Genomic DNA, 25,861 nt, shown 5'->3' with positions numbered 1-25,861 from the left:
CAAAGTGAGATTGATCGGAAATGAAGCAAAGGGATGTGACGAGGGTTCATGTTGAAGGAAATGCTGTTGGACGATACTGGAGAGATAAAGGAATGTGGGTTTTGCAGGAATAGCTTGTGGTTGCTTTTAGAGATGCAGAAAGTAACGCAGAGAGGGAAGGAGAGAGGGATTGTTCAGAGCCAGCGCCTGGCGAGGGCCATTGTTCATCCTTCCCTTTTGAGCTTAAGGAGACAGGAGAGTTTCACACGCCACTCGCAGGCATCCTGCTGGGCAGCCCCGGAAGGGGGCTATTGCAGCCGGTAAAGAAGGCCTTGCCATAGGGATAAATTACTCTGAATGGAGGGGTCTGTGTTTGCCGTTTTCTCCTCTTTTTCTAAAAGGAGCCAGAAAAGGAAAGAATTCAACCCCAACCACAGGTTGTCCGCTTCGCTTCTGGAACGGCTCTGCCTTCCAAGTCACCAATTTAACATCTCTCTACCCCCACCGCCCTCCCAACTCTCCACTCCCACCTCCTCTGGAATGCTCCAGGGTTTTGTTGTCCTGCAGGGACCTGGGTGTGTGTGTGTGTCTTATGAGGTTTTGTAACGTAAATGTGTGCATGTATTCGAGTTGAGGAAATTGATACAACATTTTAATTGCTTTCATTAGTATATGTTTAGGCATTTTGTTTTATTAGATAGGGACAGTGAAGTAAATGCAGTAAATGGTCTGGCTGTCCACCCACTGGGACATTTGTCTGGTATGCACCAACCATTTCATCAATCAGCTCGCCTCATTCTCCAAAACTGCAAAAATACCAACAAATTAAATGGTAATCAGTCTTTATTTCATCTTTCCAGTTTATATTCATGTATTTATTTTTTTATTGGTGGTGTCAAACCCAGTACATTCTAACATTGACGATCTATCGTCTAATAATATTTTCCCATAGAAATTGTTGTTTATATAATGTTGGATAATCCAAACAAAACTGTAGTATCACTATCAGAATTCACTTTCTCAACCCACTGGCTCCACACTTCTGTTTCAGATTAGATCCAGACTTTCCACATTATCAGATGTTTTTGATGTTTCTGATAATTAGGAGGACTTAAAAAAAACGTACTGCCAGACATCGTGTGCACATTTGTACAGGCATGAGTGTGTCTCTGCGTGTGTGTGTGTGTGTGTGCACGCGCAATTGTTTGAGCCCTCCTCATAGTTAGCAGCTCTGTTTAACGGCTGGCTGTCGGACTGATGTAGAAAACAGAGAGGTCAATTTTACTGAGACTGGCAAACACTCACTCGCAGATTTAGAATTTACAAGCCCAGTTTTTGCCCCAAATCCCAAATGTTAACATCATAGAGCGTCTGGTGCCAACATGGAGGAGGTTAGGGCTGCGGAGTGGAGCCCTTCATGCTGTGTCAGTTAATAACTGGATATTACAGAGCTGGACCTCAGTGCCTGCTCTCCTCATCCAGTCAAAGCCCATAAAGTAAGTTACAGCTTGCCCGCATGGAATAATCTCCTCTTATTACACTTATCCCTTCACTGTGAGTTCACATTCACAGACATCGACCAAATGGAGCTGCTAATACTGATCTGGCATCTCTGGCTGCCATGAGGTCTGCTCAGGACCACTCTACTAGTTCACATTCACAATTTGACACGATGTGATTTGTATATGTAGTCTCATTAAATCTGCAGCAGCGGTAGCGTTGTGGTGGAGGGGATGTTCTGGAGTTTGCATATTGTCCTTGTTTGTCCCGGTACTTTGGCGTCCTTCCACATTCTGAAGACATGCATGCAACACATTGAGGTTAAAGGTTAATTGGAAACTCTTAATTGACCTTAGGAGTGATTGGTTGTATGTGTCTGTATATTGGCCTTGATGTCACAACTTGGTGAGCTTTAAACCAGGAAATGTATGTTTTCTTTTCATTTACAGTTATTCATAATAATCGATTTATGATTTATCGGTAAAGTATGAAGCCTCAATTACATCTCTTTAACATAAGGATTTGATAAAGGCCTCTTAGGAACGATTGCAAAATATTTTGTAATATCGGTCGGCCTCTACTTTGATCTCTTTCATCATTCTCAACAAACTGGCATTGTTGTAATAGCTGCTTCTGCTGTTGGAGAGGAAATCAGGTGGATTTCAGTCTGACGGTTTGCAGCCCCTGAGCAGGTGATCGATAAATCCCGCTGAGAGGTGCAGATCTCAAGTGGTTCTGTTGCCGGCTGAAAGTTTTGGTGCAGACAGGCGGCTCATGTTGCTCGTACAGGCTGACTCCAGTGGACTGGACCTGATCCAGACACTAGTCCCACACACACACACACACACACACACACACACACACACACACACACACACACACACACACACACACACATACTGTAAAACTAAACCAGCGGTCCATGTGTGCTGCATAAAGGTCCTGCTGGAAATAGTAAAATTATTCCACACACTGAGTTTTCAGACTTCGTTGGGCAGCCAGTTCACCCTCCCTGCACCTCTTTTTATTGAATTTATTCTGTGTTTTTATTCTACCTGGACACTGGTTCAAGCACAGCGATGTTAACATTCATGTTGGTTCAGCTATAATTTAATTTGAGCCGAGTGAGGTCGAGAGCTTTTACAACTCAGAAACATGGATTTGATTTGCCTCCACAGAACAATAGATGTGAGTGAAGTCTCGAAGTTTAGGTTTGTTGGACATTTCTTTGCATCCCAAAGCGTAGATTAGGATTCTGTTACGTTTCCACTTTTTGAAGCCCAGTTTAGGAGTCGTAATGTTTGAACCATGACCACATGGGTGTTGCTCTCAGGGCCAGATGTTGGTGCTAATGTCCAGATTCTGTTTCCATTGCCTGATTTTATTTGGCTTCATTCGTGAAGATTAATTTAGGCTCATAGCAGCTACATAGACAATTGTTCAAGACATGTGCCTTTTGTTTATGTGGACGTCTAATTAAGGAATGACAGCGTCATCAGAATGCTTTCCAAGGGGTTGTGTTCAAATTACTTGTTCATGAAACATATTCCGTTCAAGTTAGAGAAATACAAAACAGTAAGAGGGAGAAAACACTCTTATTGGAGAAGGTGGAACCTTTGTTTTCTCGATAGATCACAGTGGGTGCTCGTCCTTGAAGCAAATCAATGGAGTGCACCAGCTATTGGATCAACAGAAAAACATTGAATAACTGTATCTGATCAGGAGCTGGCAGAACAAGGCTGTACTGTGGATTAGAAACCACAGATTTAAAGAATTCATCCAAACAGCTTGTCAACACATTTTCTCATTTGATTAAATGACAAATTTTACTTTCAGTGCAGCATCCTCTGGGAACGTCTTCCATAAAACCACACATTCATTGAGAAGAGGTATGGATTGGAAAATAGATCTTGAGAATTGATAGTTTACGCTTGAAAATTCAACCCTGTCTGGAAAATCAACTATTCCCAGGGAGGAGCACTGAGCTCTTCAGCTGAAGCTCTGACCCGTGTGCCCCTGATAGAGGCCCTGGTTGGGGTGGTGAGTGAGTGAGTGTGTGAGAGAGAGGGAGAGAGAGAGAGAGAGAGAGAGAGAGAGAGAGAGATAGAGAGAGAGAGAGAGAGAGGAGGTGGTGGGTAGGGGGTGGGGGGTCAGATGGCCAAAGAGACAATCTGTGGATTAGAATGAGCTTGGACACCAAGTGCTCACTCAGCACATTACCCAGCAAGTCTAGTGTTCACAGCCAGAGGCAGAGCTCAGAGCTCTGCTGTGTTTACACTGCCAGGTCCGACACGCACACGCACACGCACACACACACACGCGCACACACACACACACACACACTGGAACAATTGTATTCATAATACAGTCAATACATGCACTGAAAGTCTTGGTAAATCTGCAGTGATGATTTTCAGATTGTAGATGAAGAGTCAATGTTGAGGTTTTTACAGCAATACTTTCTTAACTAAACTACATCCGACTAATAGTATATTAGTATATTAGTATTCCAGAACCGGGAATGACATAATGATGCTTCTTCAGCAGCCATTGAAAAAACAGACCCGACGTTACCTCCTCACCCGTCTCACTTTGTTCACACTCGAGAAAACCCCACTAACATCTGGCTTTTGTCTGCTGTGTGAAAGTGCGCAATCATCTTTCATGCCTTTCCATGTCTGTCTGGCCGTTTATACAGTCCGCTAGCTACAGCATGGTGTTGCTATGCTAACCAATGTGCGTATATAACGATGGACAACACATGTCCTCCCAATGGCCAAAATATAGCGGATGCAGACGGTGCCATCTTGTGCCGATGACATCATTTAGAGACAAATTTTGCGCAGTAGTGATTGTGAAGTGGAGTCGTGGGGTCATGGTCCTGCCAATGTAACATCAAATCGATTTCTTTATTTTTCGTACTTACATTTACAGGCTGAACCACGACAGGAGCAGCAAACCACTGATGCAGTAGATCAGTTTCAGCAGTCTTGAAATGTGCAAAGAGTCAGTCGATGTTTTCAGTTGTTTCACCTGCGTTCGTAAACCCCTCATGTGAATTTTGTTTCTGCCTCCATACAGAATACTTACTTTCTCACCCACACTTAAAACAGCACAGGAGTCCTCCCACACACGAACGGCATGAAGGCCTGCATCCCTTCATCTGCCTCGCACTCACACACTACTATCCGCCCAGTGTACACAGCACCCATCCTTTACAACGGCTTCAAACAAAGTCCACATCTTCTGTGTCTGAGTCCCGTTTAGCACGTGTGACGTTTTCCTGGAAAAACCGGTCGGCCAGTTTCCCATTAGCTCATTAAATCCTACAAACTTGCGTCCAATTCGCAGAACAGAGCTAATGGAAGTGGTTGGGATGGATCTTTTTATGTGTTTTCTCTTTGATCAGAGTGCAGAGCCCTTCACTCATTCACATACTGTATACAGACACACACATTGAGTCCCAAAGCCACATAAGTACAGTGTGTGGAGACCAGAGTCATCACAAAAGGCTGACAGCAGTGGAAAATGAAACCTAGGAGGACACACTCACCCCTCTCCCTCCTTAACCCCTTCGTGGCCCTGTGACCAGACAAACCACACAGCCCAACACGCAGCAGGATCCCTGACTTCATCTGCCACAGATGTTTAAAAAACATTTTTTAAATAAGTGAAAAGAGAGAAAATGATACTTCTCCTCGTGTGATCCAGTTTTATTATCAGCAAATTATTCCACAAAGCCACCATCAGGTTTGATTAAATCCTGCAGGATCAAGTGATTTACACTTGTTGGCTGTCATGATGTAGGATTTTCATTACTGGACAATAGTTATTGCTTTTTAGCTTTATCGTAGGAGCTGGATGTGAGAATGCCGATGTCTGAATCGGTTGATCCGCTCTTTTCCCAGAACTTTTCCAGCCAAATCCTGAGGGAAATATATGGAAAATGTCCACAGCAAGCGAGTGGACGTATTGATCTAACAAGCTATGGACGGGAAACTGGGAGAATACAATTTATCTACATGAAAAAGAGGTGTTATATCCTGGAGGCTCTTCTCAGGTGCCAGATCTGAATACTCCAGAAAAATCTCATGCTCATGCCGGGCCCCAAATTCTGGAACATTTTCTCAAGTTTACGTCTAAAATCAATCTGACGTAACACACGGTACAAAGCAATACACAATTATACAACAACACAAACCGTGGAGAGATCATGAAACTGATTCAAATCCTTATAAATGTGTATTCACACGTCAGAAAATGTAACATGGGAATAATAGATTTAAACAGGTGAACACTTTTTATTGAGGCAGCAGCAGCAGCTTTGCATTGTGGGGGGATTGTTCAGTGTTGATGGAGGTTTTTCGCTCCACTGGTTGCATCATAATTTAATAATTTCATTTTGAGATTTTCACACTTTGCCCCGATTCAACAAGATTTACGAGGATTACGTTGGATTATTTTAATAAAGTGTTATGAAATAACACTTGAGTGTGTAAAGTTTTTCCCAGTGTCTGTCCTCATTCAATCCTTTTTTTTTTTTTTTACTCTCGAACCCTCTCACACACCCACTCACCCATCCACCCCCACCCGGTGCCAGCCCACATGCCTGTCCAGCAGCCATCCACTCATCCCTGGCCAAGTCAGTGTTATCTTTGAACTGACTTCAGAGAGACTGCTGGCCTGCCACGGATGATGACACTGTATATGTGCGAGTGTGTGTCAGTATATGTGTGTGTGTGTACTTTATACAACTTCACAGCAGCACCATCCTGTCATTTCCCGCCCTCGTTAGATCTCGGAGGCCTTTATTTTTTACCCTCAGCAGCAGCAGGACGACGATATATCACTGAGCGTGTAATTATGATGATTTCGCTTATTTCAAGGGAATAAAGGACAGTATCCTCCCACATGCTTCTGGGTCGCACTTAGTTAATAGGCAATGACTGTGTGTGTGTGTGTGTGTGTGTGTGTGTGTGTCTTGCACTAAGTACGGGGCGTGATGAACATGCAGCGCTGTAATGAAAACCCCCGGTCACGTTAGAGGATTGTCAACATGGTCAAGTATTACAGGCAGGTCAACAACACACCCTGGCATAAACACACTTTCAAACACACGCACACGCACACGCACACGCACACAGTACACACAGTACACACAGTACACACACACATTGCCCTGCTGAGTTATGTTATAAGAAAGTGATTGAGGGCTACACTGTGATAAGAGTGGAGTTTTAATGAAAGTCTGAGATGAGCAGGCGTGAAAAGAACCCTGCTGCTGACCAACTGCTGCACATTTCAGACACCGTGTGTGTGTGTGTGTGTGTGTGTGTGTGTGTGTGTGTGTGTGCGTGTGCGTGTGCGTGCGTGTGCGAGTGATTGTGTATTGTATGTGACTTGGCAGAGCGGGAGGATGAGCTTGTGTTGACGGGCCTGTCCGGGAAGATTTCTTCGCAGTCCTCTGAAGATTTGGCATCAGCTCTGAACTTGCCTGGCACGTTACTTACATTCTTGGTCACACAAAACAGATATTTTAAGCGTTTTGATCGAGAGGTGGCACATGTGTGCGTCTGCTCATACGTGCTGTCCCTCCACACTTGCGTCTTCTTTTTTCCCAGCAGGACTCAACATGTGCTGCTGTGGTTACCAGCTCGCCGCATCAGAGCGGCCTGACCTATGGTGGGCAAATTAGTAGGTGGAGATGAGCCGACAGAGGGGGGCGGGGGCTGGGGACTGGCAGGGAGGATGAGCTGTTTGGCATCTTGAAGCAAAGTCAGCTTAACCCAGAGCCAGCGTAACCACAGGGAATTCAGTCAGTGTGTTCTTTGAGTGTTGCAGCAGCTTTAGAACTTGCATTTGTTGTGATGAGGAAAAATGTGGGAATAAAAACGGGAAACGGTGCGAAAAAATCATTCAGCCTCCACCGATTGATATCTGTAATGATTATTTAAAGGTTAAAGGTGAGGAACCCGTTTAGATTCCCCACTTTGTGGAGAGTTTCAGCCTCTTTAAGCTCATTGTTTTGGTTTTACGGAACATTTACTGTGCGGTTCGGTCTCACCGCTCTCATCAACCTAATTTCTAGCAGCAGCAGCAGCAGCTGTTCAAAGGGGAAAAAAGTCTGAGGCACTTTACTTTACACTGCCTGCCCTGCACCGAACGTCACACAAATAGAGACTGTAGTGGCTAGTTTGGGGAAAAAAAACAAAAAAACATCTTGAGCATTTAGCAGATAAAGTGCCCGAGCTAAAAGGAGAGTGACAATTGGATGCACATGACGTGTTCATGAGGCGAACAGAAACACGTTGTTTCTTCTTGATGCATAAAGAGGCTAATGTGTGAAGGTGCTCTCACATAGTAACCTACTGCAGCTGCTTTGGAGCAGGAAGAAACACACATCAGTTTTCGCTTTATAGCAGATTTCCACACCTCATAATGCACGAATGTCAAACTTTTGTGCGAAGGTTTGACGGACGTGGAGAAAAGAAACAGCAGCAGCTCTAACCTCCAATGCAGATTCACTGGGTTGAGTATTGTACAGAGTGCAGGTTTCAGAGAGTTGTTTGCAGCGCAGTTATGTTTTCAGACCTTTACTCTCTGATAAGCGTCTCACCTTGCAGTGTTGACCCAAGTTGTTGAAAATCCAAGTGACTCGTTCTGCTGTGAGAGGCTCTGTTGAAAATATCAACTGTCTCACACATCCAAGGTTGTCTCATTTTTCAAAACCATGCCTTGTTTGGTAGAACGTAGACCATGAGGAAGTCTATTACATGGTTTTTGTGATATAACTTTTAATTAAATAAATGATTAAATCTAAAATATGTCCAGATTTGTTCGTCAGTCATCATCAGTAAAGACAAATTACTGTCGCATTTCACTCTTTTCGGTGTAAATGGCGATCGACAGTCAGTTCAGGTGAACAGCTTTCCTGTGTGCGAGGTCAGTCAGGCGTCTCGTTCCGTCAGCTGTCTCACACAGCGCGAGGCGACGGAGGATGAACGCAGTTGTATGACAGCGAGGTGGGAAACCAGTTGTGCCCATTCTTGTTGAGCAACACTGAGCAGCATCTTGCTGTGCCGCTGGTTTTGTGCCTGTCGGGCTGAACAGCTACTGACACGCTGAGACGCAGCTGTCTCTCTGAAGTGACACTTTAACAGCCTGACACCAGCGGCGAAAGGACGGCAGGGAGACAGAGGGCAGACAAAAGGTTTGACTCATTCCCTCCACGCTCTTGTCTTTCTTACTGCATTGTCAGGTGGTTAAATGCCCCCCCCCCCGATTTCCCGCTTATCATCATTTTATAGCCGAAGACTCGCACACTGAATGAAAGACGCAGCTCCGACCCTCCAGGTAGTCTCCGGGGAGGTCCACGCCTAATTAACTGGCAGCCTTTTGACATCGTTCAAAGCGTGCGGCCACCCGCTCTCCGGGGCTGGGTTACAATTGTGTGCTTTGGCCCCACTGCTCTCCCTCAACACTCTTCACACTCGTCATTTCACTATTTAACAGCAGCACATTGTCGAGTGGTGAAATTAAGTTTGAATGCCACCTGGTCAGATCTGACGTGTTTCGGCCACTTCCAGGTCGGGTTTGGTCGGCTGCTGTAGGTGGGTCAGGTTTGGGCGTGGTGTCATGGTGGGTTTGTGGGATCATCTGTGTTTACCTTCGGGGGGGGGGGGGGGGACCACCTGTCTCGTTCTACACCAGGCCTGTTTGGACAGTGTCAGTCTGTAGTAACCAGTAGCGACAGAACTTTGGTGGTCTTTGTTTTCTTTTTCTCTGCTGGAGGTTCCTGTCTGACTCGCAGCTCGTAGTCGTTGGATCGTCCAAGCGACTTCCTTTTCTTTCTCGGTTGGACTGAACTCTGTTTCATCGATCATTTTCTTTGTGGGTTTTTTAAGAAATAAACCAGAATGATAAAAAAGTGATAAATAACTCCTGAATGGACAGTTCTTTGTTTGGATCTGGATCATTAATTGTAGTAAGTATCTTAACAAGTTCACTTTGTCAAACAAAAAGGTGGTTTAAAAATGCCCTCATGTAGATTTAAGATGAACCCGTGTTTCAGTCGTCGCAACACGAACCACCGTTACCTTTCCGCTTTCTTCCTGGAATGCTTCTTATTGTGAAAGTCATTTAGAAGAAGCCTCACAACACGGGACACATTTAAACGTACCATTTGTCCCTGTGAGGCTTGTGTTGATGTTTTTCGAAGTTAAGTGAAGGATCTTGAGCAGGTTCAGCCGACGTGATTCTTCTGTACCTTCTCCACTTGATGCTAAACCTGCACTTGCAGCTCAGATTCATCGTCTCTACTTCACCATCCCAGCATGTGATCTGTTATCTGTGTGATGCATCAGAGGCAGGTCATGCTGGTGCTCTTGAAAGCACAGGGCTGCCATGCCTGGCCGCTGCCGCCGCCGCCGCCGCATGTGTGGTTGTGTGATTGTCCACTGCCTTGCATAACAATCTGCAGACCTGCCATAGCTATCTGTTTACTTCCTCAGTTGGTTCATGATCTCAGTATAAAGGAGGTATTAGTCTGCTGGTTCTGACTCACATTCTTAAACCAATAATCAGCGTGTTGATCTTTCACTCGACTTTATCTGTTCCATCAGTTGACGTCAGCGTCTGTTTGCTTCTTTGATCCGCGTCTTTAAGAAGTGATTATTGTTGTAAAAGTGTTACAAGACTATGAACTGATGTTTGCATTGTTTTCTTGGCACTTAGTGTTAGCTCGTTAAAACAAAACAACAAAAAAAAGCTGCATTTTCTCTTCCAGATCAGACAGAAAGATTTTGCAAGTCTGTGCCTGCCCATGTGGGAAAGTATTGACACCAATTCACATTATGCATGTTGTTTAAGTTTATAATTTTAATAGGCTTTTATACACATTACACATTCCAAGCTACAACAAACGCTAAAAGACCATGACCACTACAATAAAGACCAGTACAATGAGAGAGAAAAATACAATAATGCTGAGAAAGAAGAAAAGCAAAAACAAACAAACAGTTTTACAAGGAAACAAGAACTATAATAAAAAATATATTAAAGATAAATATCCTACATTCTTTCAGCATGAGTATAGTTTCAATCAGAGATGTGTCTAAAATCTGATCAGAGCTCATCTGATATGGATTTTTGTGGACAGTTATCAAATATATTGACAAACATATTCGTTATCAAATCTTTTTGCCTCAGAAGAATCATTGTGCCTTCACATTTACAGTTTTACCATAAATAGAACTTGAACTTGATTGTGAGCTAGAGGAAAGTGAAGTAAATACAATTTCCTCTCACGTCGATGTTATTGTTTACATCACATGAGTAAAAAAAAAAAAAAATCGGAACAGTTTCTGGAAAATAGTTTGCGAAACCGTTTTAAATAAACTAAATACTAGTGCTGCATACTGAGGTCTAATACAGCCTTGTAAATTAAAGGGATTGACAAAACCAGAAACACCATTACACCAAAATATCTGCCTGTTGACAAATCATTTGCAGACATATAATGTCATATGAGCTAAACATATTCCCAGTCCTGGTCCATGTGTGTATGATGGTTTCCCACTAAACTCTGTAAGTTTTTTTGGCTCTGGTTTGAGCAAATGGTTCCAGTATGTTTGACAAATGCACGGCCTGTGATGTGGCCTCATGTTGACATGACTTCTGCTCCAGCTCGCGCACTCTAATTTAGCCCCGTGCAAAACCCACACATGAACGAATAAAATGTTGCGTTCATGTGTTCCGTCTAGTGCAGCAGGCCTGTAAGTTATCTCTGTTGCATCACCATTCAGTTTTAGCTGGGGATTCTCAGGTTTAAGTCTGCACTGGTCTGTCTGCGATTGTCCCGTCTGTCTGTCTGTCCGAGGCGTCCGCGGAGCAAGAAAATTAGAAAGACAACTTTAAAGACGGAAGACTTGGATGACACCGTCCTCCATTTCCCTCCCATCAGTGGAGAGTTTTCGGAAACAAGGGGAGAGGGGAAGAAGTGGGGAAGAGGATAAAAGAAGCTGAAGGGGAAGTGTGAAAAGGGGATGGTGGAAAGAGAAGAATGAGGAGAAGGAGAGAGGGAAATGAAAAGAAAGAGGCCATTAATTTAGTGCTGTGGGAGGGATCTGAAGGTTACTGAGCGCTCTCTGCCAGGCCCTCCTGGGTTGACTGATGCCTTTGTGAGGAAGCCAGGAACCACACACACACACACACACACACATATATGCACAAATACACACATGCATATTCTAAGAAACTCTAAGTTTGTTGCGGCAGGCCAGTTTCAGCAAACACACACACGGGTGCGCACACTCACTCACACACACACACAGATGGTCGTTAATACGCTTCAAAGAGAGAGCAAAATGAGAAACCTTTATTTATTTCCTCTCCTGAGCGTAATTTCGCTGTGATGCGTGTGAAGGTGCGGTGACGCCGGGTTTTTCTCTGCTGCGGTGGGAAATCCGTGCGGACCGAGCAGATGCATCCTGTGTGTGTTTGTGTGTTTTATGGGATATCGTGTTTGTCATGTTCACACAGGCCATTTTAAAGGGCTTGTTTTCAGGATCTAAAACTCATTAATCCCTTGATAAATCACGAATAATAACATGACGATAATAATAAACTTTATTCACAGAGCCCCTGTTGTGAGGCTTACAGTTAAAAAATGAAAAATTGAAGGCAATCAATAGAAAACAAGAAGTTTGACGATCCTACAACAGACGTAGTTCCATTCGACTTGATTCCCACAGTTTCAATCCTTGTGAAATACCTTTCTGCTAGTATTTATGATGTCACATACAGGTTAGCAGGTACTTATATTTATTTATATTTCCGTGATATCCCTGCTCTTCCTTAAGACGGTTGTTTGATTTCATTTCACTGAGTCCCCAAGTTCCTACACCTCATTTAAATCACTCGAGTAGATTTGAGACATGAGCAGCAACACGCAGAACGTGGTTAGTTTTAATCTGAGCGGAGTCCCAGTCAGGTGGAGTTTACAGCTGCAGCATAAATCACATTGATAATCACATCGAAGTGCATTAAACCGATTGGCTCTAGTTTCATGAAACACTAACACGGGTGTCAGCAGGGAGCAGTTAAACACGGTGAATATATGATATCATAACAAGGCAAGAATCACATGGGTAGAATGTTTTGAACGAGACGTATTCTTTCTTTCCTCATGTGTGTTATATAGTTCTGGAAGGTAAAAAGCCCAAAGTCGGTGGTAGAGGGAGCTCCTCCCTCCTGAGTTGTCCTCAGTGGTGAAACTGTGCAGCCTTTTGCAGTTTGAATTCCAGTTATAACGAGTTGGTTAACCTGACCATGTGTGATTTATCTCTAACCCTCCTTTCCTCCCGTCCTCTGTGTGTGTGTGTGTGTGTGCAGGTGTTCAGGGCACCGCCGAGTGTTCGTGTGGGAGGAACCACTTCACGTGTGCGGTCAGTGCGTTTGGGGAGTGCACCTGCATCCCGGCCCAGTGGCAGTGTGACGGAGACAATGACTGCGGAGACCACAGCGACGAGGACGGATGCAGTAAGTTCCTCTTTAATTATTTTTCTTTCAGTCCTCCTCCTCTGTCTTTCGTTTCCTCTCTCTCTTTCTTTCTCCGGACAAAGACAAAGCATTTCACCCAGTTGGTTGAATGATCACACATCAGATCCCTCAGCTTTTAATTTACTAAAAGTTATATAAACATAGTTTCCCCCTTTTTTACTGAATTTAAGTGGTAAAACATTGTTGTATAAGATTTTTATGTAATAAAACTGTTCAAAAGTAAAAGTCACAATCACAAGCCTGAGCTGAACTTTAATTTTTGATTCTCACTACATATTTTGATGAGTACGCATAAAGTACCAAGGTAGAATTCGTAACCTTTTAAAAGGATTTTAAAACTCAAACTGGAAGATATTGGCTCTTCTGGCTCATTGTGATGTGGCTGTAAAGAGTAAATCAGCAGTTGTCCTCTTGAGGAAGGCACCGCTCAACAAAGACGTTGTTTGTACTTGGCAGCTCTCCGTTGCAAATTTGCGTAACCGCGTGACTTCTGACTTTTCGAGTTGTGCTCGGGCGGAGTTTTCCTGCACAAATCGTCCAGAATAGTAAGAAGAGAAATATAATTGGGCCCGTATGGATCCCATCATCACCCAGTGAAACAGGGAATGGGTCACTGGTCCAGGCGGGGTAGTGTTTCTGCATCAGAAACGGAGCGAGGCACACTGCGTGGTGTTCGCCCCGTGCAGGAAAAAAAAAATGCTTGAGTGACTTTTGGCACCAGGCGGCGTTTGGCTGGAGGGAAGTCTTGGCAGCAGAGCCAGACAGGAGTATTTTTCCTGCAGAGCATGTCAGTTTGTCAAGGGGAGGAGATCCTCAGCGCTCCTCTTTTACACTTCTGTGTCAATGTGAAATGTCAGTGTGAGGGTTTTCATTTTTCTTTTTTCTCGAGCCGCTCGTGGAGCAGAGGAGCAGATGCCGCCCTTTACTTTGACACTTGCTAGGTCCCTTTGAGACGCATGTGTGTGTGTGTGTGTGTTCTTCCTCCATCACTCTTCCTGTGTCACATTAAGCTAGTTAAGGGTCGGGAGAGGGGATGCTAAGTGTTATTGATCTCGGGCCAGTTGAATGATCAGCGGGTCTGATCGCCGCCCATCGATCTGCGGGACGTCACTTTTTTTAAAGAGACACATGGAAGCAGCTGACAGATATCAGAGCATCTAGCTGGACCTTCCTAACCCATTAGTACGGTCTGATTGATCGTCTGCTCGTCCTCTTGGACTCGCTCCAGTCAATCACAGAGCTTGTGGTGAAGAGACTCATGTTGCTGTGACGTCCAGTCATTAAATAATAAAACACTGCAGCATTTATTCCTACACATTTAATGTCCTGTTACTCCCCCCCCTCCCATTCAAACGATTTTTTTACTTTATTTTATTTGATCTTTTTAATTTCTTTTATTGTTATCACAGCTTTGTTTGTTTTATTAGTGGTTCATCATTCGTCATTTGAAATATCCAGATAATGTTTGACTGATCGTTAAGTTCTTCATTTCTTTGAAGTTGATTGAAGCATGAAATAATAAAATTAGCTGTTATTGTAAGTCTGTGCCAATGTTTTGGAGACTGGATTGAACTGGAAACATATATTAAACCTTTTCAATTAATTGAGAAGATTTTTTTTTCAGTTGATGAACATTAAGACCGAGCCATATGTTTCTGGTCTTTGGAATTTCTGATAAAAAGTCACACGACTTGCTCTTACTTGCTGGAAGTAAACACTCTTTCATTCTATGTTTTTGCAACAAGGCACATTCAATTTAATTACTTTGAAAGGGTGCACTAAGTTTAAAATTTAGATTTTAATAGAATGTAATTTCATGCACAGTCTCTTATTGATCATCTCTCCTCATCTGCACCCAAGGGTCTTTGCTGTTATCGGTTCTTTTGATTTTGACAGTGTTGCACAACTTTGTTAGTTTCTGTTTAACTGAATAATCAATTTCCTCAGGTGAAGAACTGTGCTGGCATCAAGTGTGTTTGCTTTTTGAAATTAAATGAAACTGTGTGTGTGTGTGTGTGTTGGCTGAAGGCCTTTTAATCTAATCTCACAGTCAGAGGCATTTGTTTCACTGAGCAGCATCGAGACCCACGTGACTCAGCTTCTATTACGCTGATTGAATTTAACCGAATTGCATCATAAAAACCCAGGAGTGAGATTTTATGTTTTTTAGTGCGGTTTTCTAAAAGCGGAAGCAGAATTGAATCAGCGGTGACGCAGCGTCGATGCACATTGAAAAGAGCAGTTTTTTTTTTTTACAATTCAGCAGGAACGTCAGTCGTGAGTGAGTACAGAGTCACAATGAACGCTCACACACACACAAACAGAGGAATACGTCTTTTCAGCAGAATCGTAGCAGTGTCGTTCGTGGCATCCAGACTTAGTTTGATCATTTACTTAATCATTATCATTTACACCGAATTAACAATTTCTAGAGAAAGTCCGGTTGTCCTGGAGGAATGTGTGGGTTGGATTTCAGGAGAATAGGAGCAAAGGCAAAGAGGCCGACCGTGTCTATGAAGCTATCCTTGTGAACCTCTGATCTAATTACGTTTTGGGAATCATGTGGATATGTGTAGTGCAGATGGGGCTGTTTCGTCAGTGTGTTCTTTGTGTGTATGAGCGGATGTGTGTGTGTGTGTTTGCTGCTTGTGTTTCCCCAGATAAAGTTTTGTGGCAATCAGGCTCTAGTTTGGAGTAGATATAGAAGAATTTAAAATGAAAATAAAATAAAAAAAACTGCTCCACCTAAACGCAAACTCAAAAATCTTCTCTGAGCTCTTTTCCTTCTGCTTATCCAGATGTGGGTTGTGGTGGCACAAACTGATCAATGTAGCCCAGATGTTTCTCTCCCCAGAGACATCCCTGACGTATTCTTGGGAGATTCTGTGGCATCCCCAGCTCTGATATGATATGACTTCCCTCGTCTAAGTGGCACTTAGAGCAGCTCATTGCATTATTAAAAAGCACAAGTGGCTCTGTCAGAGGGTTCGTGCTGCTTTGGCTACCGATGACACCAGAAATATGATTCAGAATTTGAGTCTCAGATCCATGAGTTTAAAGATTTTTCAAGGGTTCCTTGAGTTTCCTGACACCCTGTGACTGAAAATCATTTTGACTCCCGGTGTACACAATCTCATTCTGTTCCTGGATCCAGAGCTCTTAGCTTAGCAACAGGTTTGACTGTCCACCTCTAAATCAAGAGTTTACCTTCAGGCTCAGTTCATCTTGTATCATGACAGCCTCCCACAAACATCCCTGGACACAGTACCACAATCTGTCTGTTCCTCTCACGCTTCAATTTATTCAACAGTGAAGTTGTCAAACTGTGATTTCCAAGCCACGTACCTTGAGCTCCACTCAGACTGAATCTAGGTATACATGGTGAATAACTAGCACAAATGTTTTAATGTCATAAAGGCGATTGAGGATAGACAGATAGACCTTCATCGTCATTGCATCAAGTACAACAAAACTGGAAGGCAGACACTGAGATAAATTAAATTAAATAAGACGGATAAAACAAACCCATATTGGACATTCGCTCTTTTGTCATATTGCACTTATTTTTTACATTGATAGCCGCAATAGCACTGGGAAATGAAACACCATCCACAGGGAAGCAGTGAGTGCTGTAAATGTCTTCTGGAGAGCAGAGAGGACAGAAGATGATTTTCTGTGCGGTGGAGATGACCATCTCGAGCGCTTTGCTGAGGAGCAGCGGGTGAACCGCACAGAGATGCAGCTCAGCACACTCTAGATGGAGCAGCGACAGAAGGTCACTATGCGGTTCTTTTTGAGGATGCTCAGGAAATGGAGACCCCGCTGTGTTTTCTTCACTAGTGGTGGTTTCTCCACGAGAGGTCCAGAAAGTCTCTGATCCAGCAGCAGGTCGTGTGTCACTGTCCTAAATCCATTGTTCGAGTGTGAGTGGAATTCAGTCAAGCTGCACCAAATTGACCATGCCTTTAGCCAACAGACATGGACAAAGGTAATTAGCGCTCAGTACAAAAGATCTAGAAAAGAAAAAAGAACGATAATGCAAGGACGGACGTATGACAGTGTTGCAAATTCTGCAAAAGCGTTTCTGTTTTCATGCCTCAGTCGCTGAAGAGCAGGAAAAGTACGTTCCAGGGTCACACATCTCAAGGACAGGACACTAATTAGCCCTGCTGAAATTTAATGAAGTCATAACTCACAGGCGTTTCATCAAATTAATAACATCCCCTCTTTGCATTGATACAGCGGTCTGAGCTCAGGGGGCGTACACAGCACGCACACCCACAGAACCTACTTAACTACGTCTGATCTCAAGCCAAACGTATAGGCTGCGACAGACTCTGACAAGAAGCACAGAAACATTAGAGGAATATATGTTTATGTTCTTGGCAGTCGGCTCCACATCCATAAACCCTTCATAAGGCGGAGGAAGGTTACACGCTGCCTTTGTGAAGCCAGTTCCTATAGAAATGCCGGCAAGTGCTGGTTATGTTGAAGGCTGTGCAGGCAGGGGAGTGAAGTGGCAAGTGACTGAACAGGGAGAAGGACGGAGAAATTGATGAAAAGATTGACGCTTCGCTTCATTTTGTGGTCTCTGCTTTCAGCTAAACATCCTTCTGCTCTTTTAAAAACCCACTCTCTATGCCACCGAAGCTCTTTTACCAAATGTTGTGTTGTGACACACCCTGTGTCACTTCTACTGTCCCCCAGGATTGTTCAGTCCCTGTCTGCATCTACAAGGTGCGTAAGAACGCAAAGCACCATGATAGACAATGATGATGGTTCAAGATTTCCTGGTTGGCTTTATAATCCTGCCTTTGGAAAAAACTGATTTGCCGCAAAACTCCGACCACACAGTGAAAACACAGAAAATATAAAACTAGTACAAGGGAATGGAAATTCATTCCAAAAACAATAACGCTGGTGCACTTAACTATAAATCTGCAAAGTACTAGTGAATGGAAAAGTAAAACCAAGTGTGCCAATGTACAGGGGAGGGAATATATACGAGTTTCAGTGCAAGGAATGCCTCCAAAGTTCAATTAAGGATCTCAATAGCCCCAGAGATAAAAGACAGAAAGTCTCTGAAGCCCTGAAACACAAACAAGAGGGCTACAACTCAAACTCCCTCTGGAGTGGATGGTCCTAAAAATCTTAAATACCATGAGCCCTCCTAAGAACCTGCCTGTAATAAATATCCAAAGGGTTGGCGTGACTCCCCCAGGAGATCTCACCGTATTAACCAGTCTACAAAGTCCGTATCGTCACATCCAACACTGTTGATCTGGCTCCAAAATCCATTCAGACGCCTGCAGGTTATAGGACGCTCACTGAGTTTTTTTCTCATGCAGATATCTGTTGCATGTCTCGTGCAGATTTCACGTGGTTCTGTGTTTGTTTTGAATTCACGTCCAAGGAAAAGGTTTTCTTTTTCTCTTTTTATAACCTGGATGTTATTCTTTTAGTTTTGGCTTTTATTCTCCCTGGCTGTTATTCCCACAGTTGCATTTTTCACACTAGCTTCCTCACTGGGAATCACTTGAAGCGTGATCATGTTTGAAGGATCAGGTAAATTGTCCACAAACACACCATCGCCTAATCTTTTTTTTCTTGTCTCTGCTGAGGGTTCTCAAGTGGAAAAAGGAAAAGCTAGTTGAGACATCTAACGTGAAATTGTGGCAATGACACCAGAACAGTATTTTCCTGTCGAACGTGACCCTCCGACCTCTGAAATTAGATGAGGCCAACCGTCTAATTGAGTCTGACTTGTGTTTCTATCTCATATCTTATCTGGCTCTCAGTTTTCCTGATCCCTCCTCCCAGTTCAAGGCAATCAGATTTATTAACACACACCGATATGGAATGTTTATAACGACAGTAACCACAGCAGATAAGACGAGGACAACCTTGAAAGACTTATAAGACTAATGTTATTTCACCACTCGTCTCCTCCCTCCATCCATCATTGTTTTAGATCATCCTTCAAGCTGTTTCTCTCTCCCCCTCTCTCTGCATTTCACTCACACTGAAGCAAGTGGGACACACACAAACACACACACACACACACACTCACACATATTGTTGGCACACTGTTGGAGTCCTACTGAGTTGAAAGCAGCTGAGGTTGTGAAAGAGTAAATGCTTTCGGCCAAAGTGAGGAGACAGTGGTGCAGAAAAGATAGATAGGTGTGTGTGTGTGTGTGTGTGTGCGTGTGCGTGTGCGTGTGCATCCTGTGTATTGGGGGCTGGATAAGAGATGAAATGGAAGAGGAGAAATCTCAGTTGTGCGTGATTGAAAGCACTGCATGAGGTATGGCTTCCTCCGCTGCTTGCTGACACAAGTCTGTGAGGTTTGGGGAAATGTGTGTGTACTATATACTCAAATACACACATTCACAGGTATGTACACACAAACACACTCTGGAATTATTTCCTGAACTTGTGAGGACCCTCCTCCTCTGGATGCATCTGTCCCAGGTGGTATTATATTTACTGTTTTTTTACACATTTACTTTCTGTTCAAGTTCTGCATTTTTGTTATAGCGCAAGAAACACTGAATCATTCAACGTTTCTGAAAAGGGAGAAAGTCCATTTTTTGTTGTCAGTTGCCTAGCAACAGTGCTCTCACAACTCAATGCCAAGTATAGAAATACAAACTGTGTGTACTTTACACAAGTGCTTCAATTATTTTTAGCTGCTTTGACAGAGTTTGTCGAAGGTCCTGTCGTTTTTTTCCTGCTCTGACATGGATGTTCACGTCCAGGTTAATTCACAGGCGGGTTAACTGTGTCATAGTCTTATCCAGTGACCATAACTTCCTGCCGCCTTCCGTCGTTTTCTTTTATATGTTTGAAAATTCAACTCAAGGTTTTGAATCTTCTTCAGTTCCCTTTTCTTCAAATTAGTCATATCTCATAGTGAAGTCAAACATCCTTCCTTCAGTTAGGGTGAACTACAACCTTGATTAGGTCATAATGACACATTTTTAAGAAGCAAGGTTCGATCTACACCAAGACCACCTCTTTTAGTCGGACAAAGGTTTGGTCTGTTGGTCTGAACCTAATCTGAGGCACGTCTAGCAGCTGATGCTTTGGTTTGGACTCAACAAGGCAGCTGTGAAAGCCCCTGAAGCCTAATCTTGACCCTTACTGAGGATTGAAAACAATGTAAATGCTTCAAATATCTGAAATGTGCTTTTTGGGGTTATCCAGATTGATTGAGGAAAATCTGGACAAGAAAAGAAACCATAAGCCAAATTTGGAAATCATTTGAAAAGCGATTCCAGTCAGTCCGGATGATTTGGGGGCGTCCTACGTCCTAAGAACAGCTTCTCATGCAGGAATGTTGTTTAAGTCTCAACGCACAAATCCAAACTGATCACTTCAGGCAACGGTGCGGACGCTCCGTCCTAAAGATCTGACGTGAGAAACAAGTCTTTGCTTGCAGTCTGAACAAAGCCAAAAACTCACACTGGTTCTCACAAGGATATTGATACAAACTCTCTCACACACACATAAACCTCCCAAAAATAAGAAATACCCCCTCCGTCCTTTAATCCACCGCTTTCTGCAGTCTCAGCCAATCAGAGAGCAACTGTGACTGCGGGAGCTCAGCTGATCCAAAAGCAGGAGAAGAGAGATTAGGACCCCATTCCCTTCTTCTCTGTTTGTCAATTTCCTTCTCACGTCCTTCATCCTCTTCTCCCTCCATATCTCCCCCCGTCCTTCTCCTCTCTGCCCTCTCAACACAGCAAACCTGGAAACTCGACTCACTTTTTCCTCTCACACCAACACTTCCTCGTTAATTTCTCACCGCGTGGTTGAATTTCTGCCTTCGCTCACTTTGTCCGTCCTGCTGCCTCTTTCCTCTCTTCTTCTTCTTCTTCTTGTCTCTTTCGGTCTCGCTTTTCGTCTCAGAAATTTGACCGTGTAGTTGTTTGGACACATTAGCATAATTCTCCCTCTCTCTTTCTTCTCGTCCTCTCTTCCTTGCTAAATATTTACTCCCCGCTCAGTAAACGAGGCGAGCGCGCTTGTTCACACAGAGGAGGAGATGATTAGACGCTGATTGAGGGCAGACAAAGGGACGAATAAGAGGAACAAAGAGCTTGTTGGTCTGGTGCCTGGATTTACCTTCTTTGTAAATACAAGCCTGTTTGAGTGGGTTCTGTTTGTTAAAGGAGAAGGATTAAAGTTAGATCTAAGAGCTCAATGGAACATTTATGTACATGATAATTACTAGTTTACAAGGATCAACACTTTTCCTGGCGTTATCAGTGTGTAAGTTACAAGTTGGCGAGGAACAGCAGCGTTTCTATATCTTATGATAAACAGTGGTTTGCTTGAGTTATGGATTAATGATGAGCCATCAAATTTTAATCTACAATTTGTCTGGTATTCCATAGATTGTAGATTTTATTTGATCCATCCATCCATCGTCCTCTGCTTGTGTCACGGAGGTAGGTCAAGTCGGGTTAGTGCAGGCGTCCCTCTCCCCCAGCCAAACTTTCCAGCTCTTCCTGGGGGACCCTGAGGTGTTACCTGGCCAGATGGGACATGTAATTGGTTGGGCGTGCCCAGTAAACAACCAACGGAAGGTGCCCAGTAGGCGTCCTGACCACCTCAACCGTCTCTGAGGCTGGGCCCAGCCACCCGACAGAGAAAACTCATTTCGGATGCTTGTGTTCTCCATTTCGGTCAACTATCAGCCATGAAGTTTTCTTGTCTCTACTGTCTGAAGCTAGTGGTGAAATAAAAGGTGGCTGTGTTCATGTGAAACTTTGTGTGTGGCCTCAACCTGCTTAAATTTATACCCCACAAGGCTCAAGGACTCAATTCCATTCATATATATATATATTTTTTTTTTAATCACCATGGAGCTGTAACACTGAACAGGGATGAGGCACAGAGAGAAAAGTATTTAAATTCAACATGATTATGAGACAGGTCTAATCAGAGTCAAAAAAGACGAAGAAGTTAGTCGATAAAAAATAAAATTTGCTGTAGGTTGGCAACACTTTGGGTTTGTGCCAAACAACGAGGGGGAGGGAATGTGTGAAGAAAGTGTCAGCCAGAGAGGAAAACACTTCAGATTTATTCTCCCTCAAAGAATTAATCATCCTCCGACTGCCATTGGGGATGAGTGTGTGTCAAGTGTGTTTGCTTTTGCGTTGCTTTTCCTCATTTCATATCGCTGCAATTTCTAATTACACAACTGCAATAACTTTTGGATGTTCTGACAGCCAGACAAAATAAACAGTTCGCCGACATCACTGCAGGCGCTGGGAGCTTGTAAGCGCCTAGTTGTTGTCGGGTTTGACGTTTTATTGGGTGAATAATTCATGGCCTAATTGAAAATAATGATTGATAAATTGTTCGGTGCAGCTCCAGACACGATGGCGCCATTTTAAAGGGCAGACATACACAAAGGACAGTTTATAGAGTCCATGCATTGCCAGGTGGAAGTATCGATGAAACAAATTTACGAGGACGCTTCTTGGATGAAATTTTGTTTTGACACGAATTCAGCCGACAGGTTTTTAGAGCTTTGTAATGCATCTTCTTCCTTCTGAGACATTTGCTGACTTTGTGGGTTATAATGGTCACGTTGAGAATGCAGGTTGTCTGAAGCAGACGTTCAGCACATATCACATAACCAGACAGACGACCACAGCTATGTTTGTGTCGGTTCAGTCCTGTGTGCCAGAATGCACGAGTGTGTGCATGTTTATTACCTGCCTGAGATCTTGTGAAACGGTTCTATTATTCACAACCGGAGCTGCACTGACACACACGTACGCAGTTGTTTGCTTTGTTCCCGAACGCGGCTCAACAATGAGCCTTGATCTAACGAAAGATTTTCTTTGACATCCGTTGGACAGATGATCAAATTGTTTCACACGAATGTCCCTGAACATGTAAAGACGCAGATGTTTGGTCTTTAATTCTGCCACTTTATCTCGCCAAAAATCCCTTGGAAGAAAGTCATGGACTTGACAGAAGACATGAATTGACAAAATGGTCCCGGGAGGCTTATTTGCTATAATACCACCTTGGATATTTTTAGTAGCTCCGTCTAAAATTAACATTAATCACGTTTCATTCACTTCTGCCAAGTTTTCACCCGTGTCTGTTGGATATGCAAGATTGAGCAAAAGCTTTTCAATCGATTTAAACCAAACTTGCCGGAGGGACGGGGTTCGGAGAGGGACTCATTACATTTTGGTGCAGATTAGGGATTGGTGCTAAAATTATATAAATAAATCATTTAGGTTATCAGACCACTTCCTTTTTTCTTTTATATTTCTTCTATAAGAACTAAATGATCATGTGTGGGATTGTTTGACCTTGGCGGAGTTGTTCACTCTACAGAAGGTAATTCTAGTTTGATTTGTTTGTTTATTGGTTTATTTATTAGCAGGATCACCCCAAAAACTACTTGAAGATTAAGGGGCAAATCCAGGATTTTTTTTTAAAGAGAAATTAAAAATTAATTCCGCTAGTGACAGATGATCATTAAAGACTTATAATCTCATCATTAGAGCCTATTAGAGTATTTCCTGTCACTGAGCTGCTTGAGAAGAGAACGTGTGGCTTGTCACTGGTGTATTGCACTCAACAGAGATTTGTCATGGCAACAAGCAAATATTTCTGCATTAATCTGCCGTGACGGGGGCAGTTAACTGTCTTGTGATGACAGTGTCTTTGGAAACACTCATGCACTCGTGCACCTCATTAAGTAAAAGTGTCTTCAGTAGATTTTTGTCGGATTTGTAAAACCACTCATTCTATATTTCAATATTTATCGGACAGCGATAGTTAGAAGCTCAAGATATCACTCAAGAATTATATCATAAAATCAACGTCCAAAAGTCCGTCCACCCACCTGTCCGTCTGTCTTTAGGGAGTGTCTTCAAATCTTAACGAACTTGCAAGGATGAGCCCGTGTCAAAAAATCGCGTCCTAGCCTCCTGAATGTTCTGTAAATGTCCGTGTTGTTGTGAACGTGTCCGACCCGGAGAATTCACTGTTGCATTTTTTTCAGATGTGACAAACTCCAGAAAAAGTCTCAACCCATTTTTGTGGTCAGGAAACAGCTTGAGACGGCACTAATATATTTCTTGGCCTTAGCTCAAAAATGATTAAAACAGGGAAACATTTTGTAATGAGGTGATAAAGATTAATGGCAGCCTCAGAAAGCTACTAAACTTAATTCTGCGGTCAGTTTTTCGATGTGTTTATTGAAGCAGAGCGGCGTTGTGGGCGAGGCGGGAGGTCCGCTTACTGTAGAGGTGGAGGAGGACGGAGAAAGCCCATCACACGGGCCGCGGCCCTTCACGCTGCCAAGAAAAACTCTGCTGGCAGCACCACTCCGCTCTGACGGACTGAAATATGCGCTGGCTCTTTACCAGAGCTGCCAAGAATCAGATAAGACGCCTCTGTTGGAATCGGCCACGAGAGGAAAATGAAGAGCAAGTAAGGGAGGAGAGGCCGAGACGGATGAGAGGGATAGAGGGATTAGTTTGAGTTGGACAGTCAGACATGGATGTTAGTTTTAAATTCTAAAAGTAATACATTTTAAAGCCTTAAAGACCATTAAAGTATCCTATAGAGTCACTTTACCATGTTATGATGGGTTTCGATGCAGCGCACGTCTGTTCTCGGACTAATAGACGTTCAGAATTGCTTGTATCATAACTTCTTGTGATTCTACATGTGAGATTAAGATCCAATGGAAACTTATCGTTTTAGTAACATACTCTGGTTTAAAAAAAAAAAAGATCGTGTGAACTCCGTTAAACTAAAGAATGTGGGTGCAGTGTTAAAGGGAGAATAAGTGAGTCACATGTTAAAGCTGTATTTTAACCACAAGTGTGGGCAGGTCCCGAGATATAAACCTTAACTATATAATGACTTTTTATTTTTAAGTGCTGGAGAAAACCTTTGAGGAGAATTTAATCAAGGTTTAACCTTTTTCATTCTTTTGATGCTTGTGCTGATTCATGCACTCACACAAACACACTGTGACCTCATTTATAGTTTTATCTCAAGTCTCAGGAGTCACCGATCAAATCACGAGAGGTGTCCAGTATAAAAAAAATAAATTGTCAGGCCCTGTAGGGGATACCGGGCTGAAAAAGAACAGAACTGTGAGCACAGTGCAAGCTTGAAATAGGGAGCGAGGACGAGGTAAGACAAACAGTAATGGGTCCGCACCTGTGGCCACAGTAAAAGGACTCAAGCCTCCGTATGCTGCAGTTTTTTGTGTGGTACAGAAAGACAAAAGCAGATCCCAGGACTTATATGTCAGACTTTTCTTTCCACGATCGAGGCTTAGTGGTCGTATACGTCTGCTTTATTTCAACCGTAGAGATACAATCTTGAAAGATAAAGCACACAGAGCTCCAGATCACCGCCGGGACGAATACATATTTTTCGACAGTAATCCGAAGGTGAACTCACCTGTACTGGTCTGAAAGAGAAAAATGTCATTACAGCTGCTTGGATGAAATATTCTTCTGAGACTCGTCTATCGCTCTCTGGAGTCCACATCTGTTTTTGAGGAGAGTGTCCTCTCTTTCTCTCTCTCTCCCCCCTCTATGTCTCTCTGTTCTGTCCATCCTTCCATCTGTTGAGCCGTTGTGATAAGTAATGTTTAGGCAGATATATTGGTCCCATTAGTGCTACTTGATTCAGCTGCTGCACAGTAAAGAGAGGCCATTAACTCTGCTCAAGGCCACTTAAAGAGGTGCACACAAACACACACACACACACACACACACACACCTAGATGCAATTGCAGTCAATCATTATAAAGAAGGAAGGT

General features: G+C 43.3%; 1 protein-coding gene across 3 annotated transcripts in view; it reads left to right on the top strand.

Moving 5' to 3' along the window:
* lrp4 (low density lipoprotein receptor-related protein 4) overlaps positions 1-25,861 on the top strand; it is a 98,472-nt gene that overhangs the window by 32,774 nt on the left and 39,837 nt on the right. For all 3 annotated transcript variants that reach the window (XM_069526772.1, XM_069526779.1, XM_069526786.1), the window contains exon 2: positions 12,871-13,017. In XM_069526772.1, coding sequence (XP_069382873.1) covers positions 12,871-13,017 — 147 coding nt within the window. The remainder of the gene's footprint in view (positions 1-12,870; positions 13,018-25,861) is intronic.

Source organism: Paralichthys olivaceus, chromosome 1, assembly GCF_024713975.1.
Source record: "Paralichthys olivaceus isolate ysfri-2021 chromosome 1, ASM2471397v2, whole genome shotgun sequence".
Classification (NCBI taxonomy): domain Eukaryota; kingdom Metazoa; phylum Chordata; class Actinopteri; order Pleuronectiformes; family Paralichthyidae; genus Paralichthys; species Paralichthys olivaceus.
This window is presented reverse-complemented; position numbering and strand designations above follow the sequence as displayed.